Source organism: Xyrauchen texanus, chromosome 44, assembly GCF_025860055.1.
Source record: "Xyrauchen texanus isolate HMW12.3.18 chromosome 44, RBS_HiC_50CHRs, whole genome shotgun sequence".
Taxonomy (NCBI): Eukaryota; Metazoa; Chordata; class Actinopteri; order Cypriniformes; family Catostomidae; genus Xyrauchen; species Xyrauchen texanus.
Genome location: NC_068319.1, coordinates 15,269,423 through 15,285,669, shown reverse-complemented (window position 1 = coordinate 15,285,669; position 16,247 = coordinate 15,269,423). Strand labels below are relative to the sequence as shown.

Genomic DNA, 16,247 nt, shown 5'->3' with positions numbered 1-16,247 from the left:
TAATGAATAGTGAGGCCACGTCTATGCTGTTTTTGTTTGAAAAACACATTCATTTCGCCATGTTTACTCCTCTCATCCACACTGGAGTAGCATTTTCCTCCACCAAAAATTGAGCTTTTCAAAAACACTGTCCATCACAGCATTCTTTGGAACACTATGATGTTAGGAAACTGGAAACTGAATTTCCAAGCTTAACTAGTGTGAACGTGACATGAAGCTAACATTCTGCCTCTTTTTTCTCTCAGTGGAAAACAGAAAATCAAATGGGTTTGGAACAGCATGAGGGTGAGTAAACTACAACAGTATTTTCATTTTTGGGTTAACTATCTCTTTAATAGTTAAAGGATCAGTTCACCCATAAATGAAGATTCTCTGATCATTTACTCACTCTCATGCCATCCCAGATGTGCATGACTTCCTTTCTTTTGCTGAACACAAACAGAGATTTTTAGAATAATATCTCAGCTCTGTAGGTCCATACAATGCAAGCAAATGGTGACCAAAATATAGAAGCTCCAAAAGTACATCAAGTGATCTACAAGACTCCAGTGGTTAAATCCATGTCTTCAGAAGTGTAATGAAAGTTGTGGGTGAGAAACAGATGACTATAAATCTGCCTTTTATATACTCTTTGGAGCTTTTGTCCACTATTCACTTGCATTATATGGACCTACAGAGCTGAAACTTCTTTTAAAAATCGTTGTGTGTTCAGCAGAAGAAAAAAAGTCATACACATCTGGGATGGCATGAGGGTGAGTAAATGATGATTGGTGAACTTTAGACTCACCCTCATTTTCTATCATTTCAATAGATTGCAGTGTGTCAACTTACACACAGTTGACTAAATTACATTTATTTCCCACCCAAAGATGTAAATTAATGGAACTTTTGTCTGCAACATTGTTTTATTAGAACATGTGGAATTGCTTTTGGAGTATTTAAGATATTATGCTGTATTCAACCGAATACAGACCATACATTTACCAAAGGTGCTGTAGCATACATTAATGCATCATGTATAAAAGTCATTGTCATGCAGGTACTCTTATATGTAGATACTGCATGTTAACTAATATTAAATCACAAAAAGACATTCAGTGAAGACATCTACAACAAAGACCCTAGTCGTTCCTTTCAGTTACCACATTCCTTTTTTGTGCTTATAGCGATTGTCCAGGGTATGTTCACATTTTTAGGTACATCAAGTCAAAGCAAAGATGGAAAGAGGGCCCAGGAGTTCAAACCTAATAGGTAGTGTGGCTAAAAAGTACTCTGACTGTGTTATCATCATAACATTGCTCTCTTGTTTACTGAAATGTGTGTGTACGAGAATGAAATTATACCCCCACGTAGGTATTTCATAATGAATCTGTTCTAGCTTGTGTAGAGAAGCATGTCAACAGTATTTCATTTATATTTGAAACCTCTTTTTTAGTTTCCTAACATCTATGTTTTCCAAAGTATATGGGTATGGGGAGCATTTTTTGAAAGTCTTAATTTTCGGTGGGAGAAAATGGAAGAAATTGCAGTGTGGATGAGAGCCAAATGAAAATGGACTGGTGTGGATGTGGCCTAACAGCGTTTTCCTTTGCCAAAAACAAAGCATTTAGTTAAAAACACTTTCCATACCGTAGACTCCTGAAAAAACAATGACAATAGAAAATAAAAACAAATTCAAACAAACACAGACTTGTTTGGACGTGGCCTAATGGTGTTTTCCTTCGCCAAAAACAAAGCATCTAGATAAAAGCGCTTTCCATACCGCATACTTTGGAAAAGGATGGCGATAGAAAATGAGTTTTCAAATGAAAACGTATTCCTGTGGATGTGGCTTCAAAAGTTAAACTTCTGCAATTCTAATAATCTACAAAGTCAGAACTACACACGGCTTAGATAAATAATTGTCATTAATCTACTTGTTTTGCAGACTGATGGGCACAACACAACACAGGAACCAAACGTGTGGCAAAATGAGGGTGTGGTCCTATGGCCCTCATAAACACAGGACAAAGTGGCATCAGATAAATGTTGTATATAGTCTGACAACACATAAGATTGCCTGAAAAGTTGTTTGATGTGAGACCTTCATCAAGGTCAAATCGTCATCAGTTTGTTGTCCTTGATGCTGTCCAATCATTATCAGTGATTGTTCCTATCATCTTCATCACGCTCTGTTGTGTTTGACTGTCTCACGCAACATCAGCCCACTCGCTCAAACGAGTCTTCCTCTGTTGTTTGCTACAGTTCATCTGTTGGCATTCCAAACGTGCTTTTATGATTTGTCACAGTCTATTCAGCATTTGAACTCCAGCAGAGGTTGGGGTCAGATCTCTCCTGCATGCCCATCTTAATTAAGGAACTCGCAGAGGAACGTCCGTTCTGCTTGACCGTTCATCCTCGCCTCTATCCGTGATAGATGAACCCAAAACATCAAGTCTCAGTTGCTCTTATGAAAGTTCCTCAGACGTTACGCTGCACCAACAGTTTTTCCGGCTTGTGATATTTATCTCATTGGTTGATTTGCTTAAAATATCAGTGTAAACTTTACCATGTGATTCTACATAGAAAATATACTATTATACTATACTTACTTTAAAGACACTAATAGAACTACCCTGATCAAACTGCAACAACTGAGCTATTTATTAATTGAATCATTTATTGTGTTTCTACATAGATGGTAAATTTATAGGCACCTACACCTACCACAAATACTGAAATAGCAAATATTTTGCAGTAATTAAATACTTTGAAAAGTTGGGTTGGGTAATGTTATTCAAACAAAAAGACATTGCAACAAACTGTATGGCCTCTCGATTTCAATTCAAGGTAATGTATTCTGTAATTGTCTCAACAGCACGCGTGTGGCTCTTCGCAGACATTAAGAACTGGTTGTTGCCATGAGCAGCAGAAATGTTCAGCAGCCCTTGAGAAATTAAATGGAGTTACAAAACATTTACTCTCACTCTCAATTGCACTAGTTTTCTTTTGGTCCATGTTTCCACATGTCTTTTCATTTATTAATGGCAGTAATTGAGGCAGCTTTGCATTGACGGCTATAAATGCCTCCTGATCTTGAGCTTTTTCTTCAAATGTCCGTTGTCCATCCCCACCAAGGAGATCTGAGGAGGAGCTGAACAAGGTCAGCGCTGGAGAAGTCTGTGGATGAGGAAGAGGAGAGCACAACATGGTCCTGTCTTTGTTCTGTCTTCTCTCTTCTTCCTTTCATAGTCCTCTATCCTTTTAATCTAATCAACTAGAAGCTGACCAAAGCGTACACCATACTGAAAGAAAAAGAGAGAAGGAAGATATTAATAAAAAGAGACATACTAACTAGTTCTTACATCTCGCCTTTTTTTCGTTTTATTTTTTGTGATAGAGGTCATTTCTTTCGTGTGCTTTAGCAGAGTCAAAACCAGGAAAAAAGCTGTATTAAAGGTGCACTCAGTCATTTTTCCCTCATTAAACATTTTTAACTCCTAAAGACATGAATTGTAATTTTGTAATATATGTATAAAATCATGGGCACTCACATTAAAATGAAGACTCCAGTCATATCAGTAATCTTATAAAAGCTGTTTTATTCTACATGGAGAGGGTCCGCAATGGAGGCAGCCATGTTAGAATCACATGACCAGCCAAATACTACTCCCTTAATCTCAGTAACCATCCTGTTATTTGACACTTTAACTCATTGATTAAAGGAATCATGTCTGATGGCGAATACTACATTTCTACAATAACATCTGAAACTGAAAACTATTGATTTTAAATGATGCTACATCCAAGTTGCTAGCTGTCAGTGTAAGTCCAAGATGACACAAAGACAAAAGTTACTGAGTGCACCTATAAAAACTGTAATATGAGAACATCCTCCATAGCTCCACTGTTTACATCTCACACCATCACATCACAACTGATGTATTTGTTAAGTATATTCAAGCACCACAGAATAAAAACCGTAACTATGCCAACTCAGAATGGAATGGCACTATTTTGCAAAAGAGTACCATTCAGCCCGATGGTGGAAAAGTGACTGGTTTCTAAGTTGGTCTACAGTAGGTGGTTGAAAGAGTGTTTTTGTGTGCTTCCCAGGACATTGCTATATGGTTGCTAAGGTGTTTTAGGTGGTTCTTGAGGTGTTTTGGATGGTTCCCAGGCCATTGCTATATCAGGGTTCCCACTCTTTTCAAGGCTTAATTTTCCAGGACATTTCCAGGACATGGGTGCGAGGCATGGTGCAATCTGTGAGGCAACTGTATGGGTTAAGCGACTGTTATCGGGTCCTTGAATAACGTATAATGTGCGAGAAAAGGCAGCCGGTGGAGTTTGATGGTGCCCCAATAGGGAGTTGGTCCCCTACGCAGACTGCAAAATATGTGTAAAGGGAGCGGCAGTACTGCGTTTCTTTGTGTTTTTGATGGTAGTTTCTCAACTCCGAATAAGCAGTTCCCTACATGGCCCAGTGTGATTAAACCATCAAAAGCTGTGATTTCATTAGATAAATACATAGTCTGTATGTGCTGCGTGCTTCAAAGCTCTCTGTCATATAGTACACACAAAAAGCGATAGTTATGATCATGATTAAGGCAGCACAAATAATCATATGGTTACCACAATCATGGTTTCTGCTTCTCATAGTTAATTAAGCATAACTGTCTGCGATATTCATGAGCTAGCAAGCAGAAATTGCATCCAGATAAAGTGTTCATAATAGGCTGTCTATAGATGACAGACCAAATAACAGTCCATTTTCAACACAACTGACCTATCTATACTGACCAATCACTGTTTAACTTTCAATCATGCTCTGAAATATTTAGCCGCAGAAGTTTATGAGTATCATAGGGAAACATTACTTAATTTTGGTCAAAAGCAATCACCTAGTATTTCTTTTAGAATTGATCTCTAAGCAGTTGCAACAGTAATTTTTTTTTTTTGTGTCCAAATTGTGCAGCCCTGCAATAAAAAAAACATACTCAAATGACAGAATAATCCTGATTAATGATCATGATTAAAACTTTGAGCAAAATATTTGTGAATATCATTTTTAACCAATATCATGCAAACATTATCATGATGCGTGTTTTTAGTGTATGAGTGGCCGGCTTCACACATTCATTTTGAAGCGTGGAGAACATGCAGATTATATGCATTGTGTTACGAAGGCAGATGAGGACAGACGAGGAGTGGGGATCTAAATGCAGCTTCTTTATTGGGTGAAACAAACGGTGAACAGTGTAACTCAGAATAAAACAATACAGGGAACAAACAAAACATCCATGTGGGGAAAACAAAACATAAACATGAAAAACATCCAAGGAGAACACAGGCAGGAGAAACATCCACGGAGAGCAGGAGAACACAGGCAATAATTTGAACATTTACATTTACACTTAACAACCGACAAAGAACGGAGAAACAACAGGGTTTAAATTCATAGGGATAATGAGGACTAAACGACATACAGGTGAGAACAATGACTGAGTGCTGGCAGTGATGAGGGCCGAGAATTATGGGAAGTGTAGTTTTATGACAGTTGACAAGTGAAACACGGGACAGACAACAGGGGATCGTGACACATTGATTTAATAAAATCACAGCTTTTGGCAGCATTAATAACCACACAAGACATATCATGACTTTAATGTGATTAATTTGCGCATTCAAATATACATTTTAGAACTGGTCTCCCATGGCAATACAGTTGTTTTGAGTAGTGGACAGGTTCTCGAAGCTACTCATTTAATTCCCCTCCTCAAATTACCCACAGCGAGGGAGACAGCAGTAGCAATCATAAACCATGTCTTCTGCATTCATGGCCTCCTGGTCGATGTGGTTTCTGACAGAGGCTCCCAATTTGTATTGCGTTTTTGGGCAGAATTCTGACGGGAGGTGGCTGTGGGGTACTGAGTGATGTCTCGCAGGCGCTGCCGGCATGCATGATCATTATTTCCATTGGAACATTGATTGTTCCTAGGGGAACGCTGATCATGCCACTAATTAGCATGCTAGCAGCACCTGGTTCTCCACTGATTCACTCCCTACTAATGCCCTTCATGTTCTCAGCATCTTTGCTAGAATGTTGTTTGATGTAAAGTAACTTACCTCACTCTCTCTGCCTAGTTGGTCCTGTCACATGTATCTGTTTGGTTACCCATCTCTGCCCATGTGTCGGGAGTGTAGTTGCCTTCCAGTTGTACGCTTGTACGCCTGTACGCTTGTTCTCTGTGCTCACGAGTTTTCAACGGAGGACTCCTTGTCTCTGCCCGCGTGTCAGGAGAGTGATTGCCTTCCAGCCTGCTGGCCGTTGTTCTCTGCAACTCAATACGCTTCAACGGAGGATTCCTACGAATCTGCTCCTGTCTTCCACAACGCACCAACTCGCCTACGAACACACTATTCACCCATTTGCCCATTGTGCGGCCACGGCGCACACACATCCTCAAACTCCTCCCCGCAACTACAGCCAGTGCCGGGATCCTCATTTTCACGAGCAAAGTGGAAGTTAATATTTATTGTTAATAAATCCTTTGTACTGTTCCTCTGCTCTTTGGTCTCTTTGTCTCGCTCTCTGACAATTTGTCACCAGTCCCAAGTCCCGATCGTTATAATGTTTTTGTACATATAACAAAACAGTGTCAGTGATACAATTAATGTCCTTGACATTTAGGTGTTTTTCTCGTTTTCCATGACTTTTCCATGATTGGAAAACTGCATTGCAAAATTCCAGGTTTTCCAGGACATGTAGCAACCCTCAATATGGTTGCTAAGGTGGTCTGGGAGGTTGCTAGGGTGTATTGGGTTGTTGCTAGGTGGATTCTCTGTGTTTCTGTGTCTGTTATTGTCCCTATATACAGGGTTGGGGAGTAATTGAATACATTTAACAGGATTATGTACACCGATCAGCCACAACATTAAAATCACCTGCCTAATATTATGTAGGTCCCCCTCATGCCACCAAAACAGCACCAACCCGCATCTCAGAATAACATTCTGAGATGATATACTTCTCATCACAATTGTACAGTGTGGTTATCTGAGTTACTGTAGACTTTGTCAGTTCAAACCAGTCTGACCATTCTCTGTTGCCCCCTCTCATCAACAAGGTGTTTCCGTCCACAGAACTGCCGCTCACCGGATGTTTTTTGCTTTTGGCACCATTCTGAGTAAATTCTAGAGCCTGTTGTGTGTGAAAATCCCAGAAGATCAGCAGTTACAGAATTACTCAAACCAGCCCATCTGGCACCAACAAACATGCCATGCTCAAAATCAAATTTTTCCCCATTCTGAATAGTTGATGTGAACATTAACTGAAGCTCCTGACCCATATCTGCATGATTTTATACACTGCACTGCTGCCACACGATTGGCTGATTAGATAATCACATGGATGATTGTTGATGCCAGATGGGCTGGTTTGAGTATTTCTGTAACTGCTGATCTTCTGGGATTTTCACACACAACAGGCTCTAGAATTTACTCAGAATGGTGCCAAAAACAAACATTATCCAGTGAGTGGAAGTTCTGTGGATGGAAACACCTTGTTGATGAGAGATCAACAGAGAATGACCAGACTGGTTCAAACTGACAAAGTCTACAGTAACTCAGATAACCACTCTGTACAATTGTGGTAAGAAGAATAGCATCTCAGAATGCTATTCTGATATGCTGGTTGGAGCAATTCTTTGCAATATTTTCACAATATTTGGCAGGATCGGTGTATTTAAAATACAAATTATATGTATAAAACTGTATTCCACTACAGTTACAATTTAAATAGTTGGTAATCAGAATACAGTTACATTAAAAATTTTCATGTTTTAACTATTATGTTGAAAAACATTTATACATATAAATGATGTGATCCAAAGTGCATTTGAACAGCGGTGAAACACTTTCTTATGATGTGTTACGTTCATACATGTTCATACTGTTGTCAGTGAAAAGGTGGATATGACGGCATTGAGGAACTTTCCATTGGGAGCTTAATAGACTACATAATGTTTCTAAATCTTAACAAAAAAAAACAGTAAGAAAAGCTTTGACAGAAGAAACATAAATCCAACACATGCGTTGTCAATTTTTTTATACGGTTAGACTATTTTTACAAAAAATACTAACCAATGTAGACTTTAACATCATATAGAAATCTACAATTGTCTGAATTGTAATAGCTGCCTGATGAGTTATGTGACAAATATATTGCTCAAGACAGGGGTTTGTTAAAATCCCTAATTCTAAATATAATCAGGGTTAGGAGGGTAACTTCTGAAATGTATTCCACTACAGATTACACAATACATACTGTAAAATATAATGTGTAACATACTCCATTAGATTACTCAAGGTCAGTAACATATTCTAAATACTTTGGATTACTTCTTCAGCACTGGTAGATTTTATCACTTATTTTGACTATAAAATCTCTGTCAGTACAGTAAAACAAAATACACATGTTAAAAATACATTCTCTGAAAAACATAAATATCTTATGCAGTGTTGTTTCTAAAACACTATAAATCAAACTGATCTTGTTTTAAGGATTTTTTTTATATTTTTACAGGAAAACAATACAAAAATGATCATCAACACTATGATTTTTGCCCTACTATCAAAGATCTTACTAGAAAAAAAAAATTATGATCCAACGTGAATTTTCTTGATAATAAATATGATTGTGTCTGGTGACATGTGCATGTAAAATGGTTAGAAATAGCATTTTAGCTTAAAGCAGAAAATTTACACAAGATTTATTTCTATTTCTTCTGCTCCAAACTTACTTCAAACTTACTTCTCTGTCTGCTCGTATGAATGTAACACATCATAAGAAAGTGTTTCACCGCTGTTCAGATGCACTTTGGATCGCATCATTTATATGTAGAAATGTTTTTCATCTGAAAGGACTAAATATTAAATGAAACAAAATTACAATAAAATGCAAAATAATCCCTTCAGTAATCAAAATACTTTTTGAATCTTACTGTATTCTGATTATTTTAAAAAATTTTTGTTTTAAATACGTCTTCCTGTTACAAGTATTCCATTACTCTCCAACCCTGAATATGAGCAAAAGTAATAGTGATGCTTATCATAAGAAGCACCTCTAATTAAATTCAAACATACATTTAAATGAATAGACAGTGAATGACAGAGGTGGTTTTACCTGTACAGATAGTAGAAGAAGGAGAGAAGGTAGAAACCCAGCTTGCACCAGGACTCTTTTTGGCAGTAATTTAGAATGTCTGCATTCATCACACTCACTGGATCATACATAACTTCAGACCCATCTGCAGGACGGTGGAAAAACCTGCAGAAAAAAAGAGAGGGAATTGTTAAAGGTGCTGCTTAAATCCAATTTTTACAATTTAATTTGAGCTGTTTCAAGTAGATGTGAGTGTTTGTACCTCCACAGATGATAGAGGAGCAGGGGGATGTTAAGGCCCAAAGTCACCCACTCCCCTGCACACATGAACATCAGACAGAAGAGCCCATGGATGGAATACTCTGGAACCACCAGCTAGAAAAGAATTAGGAGGAGTTTCAATGAATCTTATAGTTCATGATGTCTGTAAGTAAATACATTTGCCACAAGCATCTCATCTGTTACATCTTACATAAGAAAGAAAGAACTCAAGTTGTCTTCCCCAATGTTATATTATGTTGTTACCTACTGCACTTTGCATGTCTACTTTACACTCGACTTTGTAATTTACTTTAAATTGCTTACATTCACATTTAATTCACATTGGCATTTAAACCCAAAGGAGACCACTTAGCATTTACATCTGTGGTTAAACTACCACAAATTCACTCACCCTTCGGAGAAGGTTGCAAATTCTCTCAATGTTTAGAATTCTTTCCCTCTGAAGAACAACACAAAAACACATTAAGATTTCTTGCAGTGCACTCCAACTGAAAACAGTTGTAACTGTACAGCATGCATGGATATTGTTGTCTGTGTGTACACATATGTGCATGTATGCTGGGAAGTTTCACTGAAACCAGCTGTGTAGTTGATGCTATGTGAAAGGAATCACTATCTAAGAAAAGCCTTTACCGCTCTGGTGGGGTTGCTCTGATCGATGGGGTTTTTGAAGTCTGTGCGCAGCTCATCAAATGCAATAATCTTGAGGAGAGCAAAACAGAATTCATGTAACTTAAGCAATTTAAACATCACTTGAGGACATTTTGGAGGTCACTGTAGCATATAAATCAGCATATACTAATAAGCATATATAAAAGGATATTTCACCCCAAACATAATTTACTCTCCCCTCATGTTGTCCTGTATGAATTCTGTCTTCCGTGGAACACAAAAGGAGATGTTAGGCAGAGTGTTAACCTCAGTCACCATTCACTTTCACTGTAAGGAAAAACAATGCTTTGAAAGTGAGTAGTGACTGAGGCTAACTTGCTGCCTAACGTCTCCTTTTGTGTTCCACGGAAGAAAGTGTGGGTAAATGATGACAGAATCTCATTCTTTCTATTCATTTATTTCCATCTAACTTTTGCATGACCTTCCTACATCTTCAAGCTGTTCCACTCCTCTTTCTTTCCCCCTTATAAATCCATATGTCCTGCTGGTCCCTCATTTCATTCTGTTCAGTAAACTGTAAACAGATGCAGTTGCCATGGTGATTGCATGAGCCCCTAACTGGGCGTCATGGTTACTATAGAAGTGAGTTCACCAGCTTATTGGCTGAAAGCCATATAGAGATGGGGGAGAAGGAGAGGAGGAGGGGAGGGGTGTCAGAACTAAATTACGGTTTGATAAGCATTCTCAATAACATGGTTTCTTGCCGGCATGCACTCATACACAGACACTCAGCCTCCCCACACACTGTCTCCATACGCTCTCACATACATACACTCACACCAAATGACTCATGTTAAGAATCTCTCCCACTCCTGTCATTAGTCAATGCTCTGTCATTTCAAGTCTGTTTCTTAATGGCCCTTTGAATGTCTTACAGGTAAGGTCTGCAATCTACTGCCAGTCAAATATCTTGACTTCTTGTTAGGGATTCATGGCTTGCTTTTTTCGCTTTTAAAGCCTGCGATATGACTCTGGCATTTTAGGCTGACTTTAACAGTTTTGTTTAAAGGGCATTGTGTTTGTCTGTAGAATGTCGCCTGTAATATGTAGAATACAGATGATGTTGAGGTCTCTGGCGGCATCTGTGTAAATTTCATTTGTAATTCTAGAGACAGTGGGCTGGCACTGAAGACCAGCAGTGTTTAAATGTGCTGTTGTCCTCTCTCTCTTTCTCTCTGTAATGTATGGTGAATCTCACAAAGCAAGTCTAGGTTACATTTAACCCCAAATTAAAAGAAAAACATAAGAAATTATATTTAGTAAAAATAAAAAAGCTTTTTTATTTCAATTAAGTACAATATCACATTTGACCCCAAATAAAAACATTAAAAAGATGTAATGCATTATTTTTAAATCATCTTTAATTAAAGGCAATAATAAAAACTTTTATAATGATTTACAATTTAACATTTATGTCATTGTTTTACTTAAGTAGTTTGTGGGGTTTTTGTAATTACCAATATTCTCATTGGTGTTGTCATTAAATTCTAATTACATTAATACAATTCATTTTTACTGTATTACAGTAAACGTAATTTGTCATGAAAACAATGCAAAAAAATTAATTGTCCTAAAATTTGCTTCATTCTTCATCGTTCTCTTTAGTGTTGACATTAAATTCTCATTACTGAATTGCCATCCATTTCAGTAAAAAAACAATAATAATAATTATAATTTAGTTTTTTTACATTACAGTAATGACAATGTAGTAATGATATGTTTTTATCTACATACGCAGACTCTCACCTTCTTCTTTTTGTCTTTCGCATCGGTCTGCTTTCTCGTTAAATCATTAATCATCTATGAGTCAGAATGTTTACTCTAATAATAACTTTTGCATTTTGTATATTCACCTCATGGATGAGCCCCCTTGTTAAGAGTAGCAGAGACAGCTTGGACAGACACACACCAGTCTCTGCGCTCAAAAACTGGCATGAACACGCGCACAAAATCACATTCACACTCACACAGTCAGAGACTTGGCGAAGACATGGATTCCGATGCCAGCTCGAAATGGAAGTGTGGAAATGTTACAGGTAGCAGGTACATATTCTTTACAATTCAATTCAGCAGATCTATACCAAATGTGTGTGTATGCAGGTGTAACACTACAGGGAACCCTAAACTTACCTGCCAGATGACAAAGAAGATGAGGGCAGCGCATAACACGAGTGTTAACATGTAGCAAAAGGCCGCAAAGGTGAAGGCCATGGCTGTCCCAGCCAGCCTGACGGTGATCCGGGTCGAGAGAGGGCGAAGGGGAGTCCTCCCCTGCTCTCTCTCTCTATCTTTCTTTTTATATGTTAATGTGTTGCCCACACTCTTGCCGTCTTTAGGGAAGTTGCCAACAACTCCCTCTTCTTATTATCAGTTGTGGTCCAGGTTAGGATGGAGTCGGGAGAGAATTAGAGTGTAGATCTTCTGGTCTGGGGCTGCAGATGTGAGGTGTCTGTCTCTCTCTGCTTCTGTCTGTTGGTTATCCGCCTCCGCTGGCTGGACCGTCTTTAAACGTGCGTGCTGGAATTTGTGTGTATGTGTGTAACTCTCTGCTTTGGTGCTGTCCACCTTTGATAACCGCTAGAGCTGTTTCCTCTTTTCACTCTCTCCACTGTCTCCCTTCACACTCTCTCTCTTTCTCTCTGTGATTGGCAGAGGGGTTTTTGTATGTGTGTGGAGAATCGGTCCCCTCCCCCGTCTCTAAGATTAGAGCTGCACACTGGGTCCACACATCTTATTTACAGCAGAACACCTAAAAAATATTTTGTTGGCACATCGGCCACTGGAGGATGAACGTCCTCGGTATATAATCTGAAACACAGGCAATGATTCCAGTTATGGTGTAATAAACAGCCAAAGGTGTTCTTCTCTTTCAGTGAGGAATGATGAATGATTTATGAAAAGGAATTACAATTAGAGGTATTTATGATTGTTGTCACTTCAGTCGATAACATGACACTCGTGAGCGCTTGCAATCGACAGATCTAACAGTGATGCATCCCCTCTCTTAGAATGAATTGATCAGTTTTAAATGATAATAAATCGGCATTCAGATATAATAGATAATTCTTTGAAAATACACACACTCACACTTTTTTAGGAACACTATGGTCCGAATAAAGTGCCCGATGTGGTCTTCTGCTGTTTATACCATCTGCTTCAAGGTTCAGCATGTTGTGCATTCTGAGATGCTATTCTGCTCTCTACAATTGTACAGAGTGGTTATCTGAGTTACTGTAGCCTTTCAATCAGCTCGAACCATTCTGGTCATTCTCTGTTGACCTCTCTCATCAACATGGGGTTTTTGTCTGCAGAACTGCCACTAACTGAATGTTTTTTGTTTTTGGCACCATTCTGAGTAAACTCTAGAGACTGTTGTGCATAAAAATCCCAGGAGATCAGCAGCCCGTCTGGCACCAACAATCATGCCACAGTCAAAAACACTGAGATCACATTTTTCTCTGTTCTGGTGGTTTATATAAACATTAATTGAAGTTCATGACCCGTATCTGCATGATCTTATGCAGTGCACTACTGCCACACGACTGGCTGATTGGATAATCGCATGAATAAGTGTACAGGTGTTCCTAATAAAGTGTTCAGTGAGTGTTCACTGAATAGAAAAACACAGGATAGATCTAATAATAATGATTAAATCTCAATGCAAATTCATTACCTGCACATAAATCACATATTTGACTTAATTTTGTGCAACATATGGCTTCAAAATAGTTCATAATTCTTGACTTACTTTAATCATCTATACAATTCTTTCCAATAATGTCCAATTTTGCAGCTGTAAAATCCATAAACACATGTTTACGATATACTTATGAATAAACACTGACATTTGAAATGATGGGGCAAAATGGTTAACTGAGTAGGGTGCGTGGAATGACAGTATGTATGAATGACAGTAGTATGTGAGCATGAGCATCATTTACCTTTGTTTTCTGAAGCAGTGGCGCAAGTCTATGTCTGTCTTCTCTCCCCTCATTTTCCTTTCATCAATCTGGGTCGACAACATGTCAGAAATCTCTGGTCTGTCTTGCTCTGGGTGTCACTGTTGGCCCCATCACAGGTTCTCATTGGCTGCTTGGTGCTCTGCGAACAGGTACGAAAAGTCAGACTGAAAGAAGCAAAAGAAACGTTGGTCATTTTATTCCTGCTCTTTTATCTTGTACATTCTAATTCTCTTGATCCAGCACATCTCTCAGAAGTCTGACACATAATTAACTTAGCATTTTCTTGTTTCTCTTTTCCAACAAATAGCCCTACCCAGCCACCCCCCCTGCTGCTATTTGGTTATTATAATAAAACCATGATGTTATTACCTATGAATGCGATGCCCAACTGCATTCAACAGTCTTCTCCTCCGCCGTCTCTGTTTTTCCTGTCCTGCTTTTCAGTGTACATTCTCTCATTCCCTCAAGAGATATGAGGGGGCAGAGGGAGCTCCGAGTCTTTTCTTTCTTGGCTTCCCTTATGTTTCTCTCAATACCCCCCATTGTATTATTGTCTCTCTCTCTCTCTCTCTCTCTCTCTCTCTCAGTGTTACGTTCTTGATAAAAGTGATTCTCTGTCACTGCATGGGAAAATTGAGGTTTGATTTTTATCTCTCTCTATTTCTCCTTCACACTGTCTGGAGTGTGCGGTCAAGCTTTGAGCGATCAAACGTAGAAGAGAGTTCTTTTGCTCACATTCTATTGTTTCCCTTTGTCAACATTCAATTGACTTTCCATTGGTTTCTATTGTTTTTATATTGAGATCATTTTATTTGCTAAACCATAACAATACATAAACCTTTTTTCATATTTTAAGATTTTAATTAACACATTATTTTCCTTGTGGGGACTGTTGGGAGGTGATGTAGGTGGTTTCAGGATTTACTAACCTTGTGGGTGATAATTAGTCCCAACAAAGATAGCAACCCAACACACATTTTGAAAATCCTGCAGTTCCTCCATATAAAAAGATATGTCATATGGCACACCTTTGCAAATGTATGCATTCCTTACCATCTCTCTGTTTATTGTGTGATATTTTTTTTTTTTTTTTTTTTTTTTGAGTGAAATAACATAACATTGAGGGGAACTTGTTTGAAATATTTTGTAAGGAGAAGGCTCTCAATCATTCTATTATTGAGGCTTCTGATTTGCTTTACTGCTTAGATTATTGAGACTTTCTATTGACAAATGTTCTAAAGCACATACAGCAGCACCTTTAACAGATATTTCCAGCATGCCATTTAAAAGGGAAGGCATGGTGCTCTCCTAATGAATAACAAGAGATCCAAGAGTACCACCTGGTGGATTCTCATGAACTCTCTCTTTTCAAGTTTGTGTCCATTATGTATCCACAATTTGCTTTTGGAAATGTCCTTTTTATTTATAGTAAGGCTGATATATATTTCAAACTTTCTGAAAATATAATTTATTTTATTAATATTCAATCTATGATGATATTAAAGCTGCTGTAATCAATTTTATTTGGAATACAATGCAATAGTTGTACCCTATTTGTGGTATTTCAAAAGAAAGGCCCCCTGGGGTAAAAGGCTTCTTTGATTTTATTTTCTCCCATAACACTAAATAGCAACAAAAACTACCACAGCACTTTCCTGAAAAAAAGTTTGACACAATGCACTGCAAAATGTTCCTGATCCATGAGATCTTTGCGTGTGGTATCTAAAGGATGATTTTGAGGCAATATTTTTTTTAAATGTTGCCAATTTATGTAGCTAATGAAAATCCCTGAAAATATCTTATTAATTGTTAAACAAAATACTTATCTGTGATTTTCAAATTTTTATAAGGTGATTAAATAAAAAGTTTTAAAATAACTCTCCAATAAGTGAAAGGATAGTATTTGGGGTAAAAAAATAAATAATAAAAAAAGCCCCCTTTTGCAGGGACTAAAGGCCTCTCGATAAAACACATTGTTTTCTTAAGTGGGGCTTAGAGATTTGTTATGAAAAATGTTCAATGTGGGTTTACTTTGACTGACCCAATCACAATGAAGATTAATTTGTGTATAGAATACTTGAGATGTTATAAAATGGCAAATGGGTTTGAAATTAACAGGAGACTGTGCACTTTTTTCTGAAGTAGTTATTTTGAGTAAGCATTATCTTAATTAGTTACTCAGAAAA

General features: G+C 37.9%; 1 protein-coding gene across 2 annotated transcripts; it reads right to left on the bottom strand.

The window, feature by feature from the left end:
* Nucleotides 1–897: 897 nt before the first annotated feature.
* LOC127636880 (protein cornichon homolog 2) lies at nucleotides 898–14,528 on the bottom strand. 2 transcript variants are annotated; one of them, XM_052117662.1, is made up of 8 exons: nucleotides 14,431–14,528; nucleotides 14,041–14,225; nucleotides 12,230–12,907; nucleotides 10,061–10,129; nucleotides 9,819–9,866; nucleotides 9,408–9,520; nucleotides 9,167–9,310; nucleotides 898–3,284 (listed from the first exon to the last, which is right to left on the bottom strand). In XM_052117662.1, the coding sequence occupies exons 3-8, from the start codon at nucleotides 12,308–12,310 to the stop codon at nucleotides 3,257–3,259; spliced, it is 483 nt and encodes a 160-aa protein (XP_051973622.1). In that variant the 5' UTR covers nucleotides 12,311–12,907; nucleotides 14,041–14,225; nucleotides 14,431–14,528; the 3' UTR covers nucleotides 898–3,256. The 2 variants fall into 2 exon arrangements, with proteins under 2 accessions (XP_051973622.1, XP_051973623.1); XM_052117663.1 differs by having other exon boundaries at nucleotides 14,041–14,200; nucleotides 14,431–14,517.
* Between the last annotated feature and the right edge of the window lie 1,719 nt (nucleotides 14,529–16,247).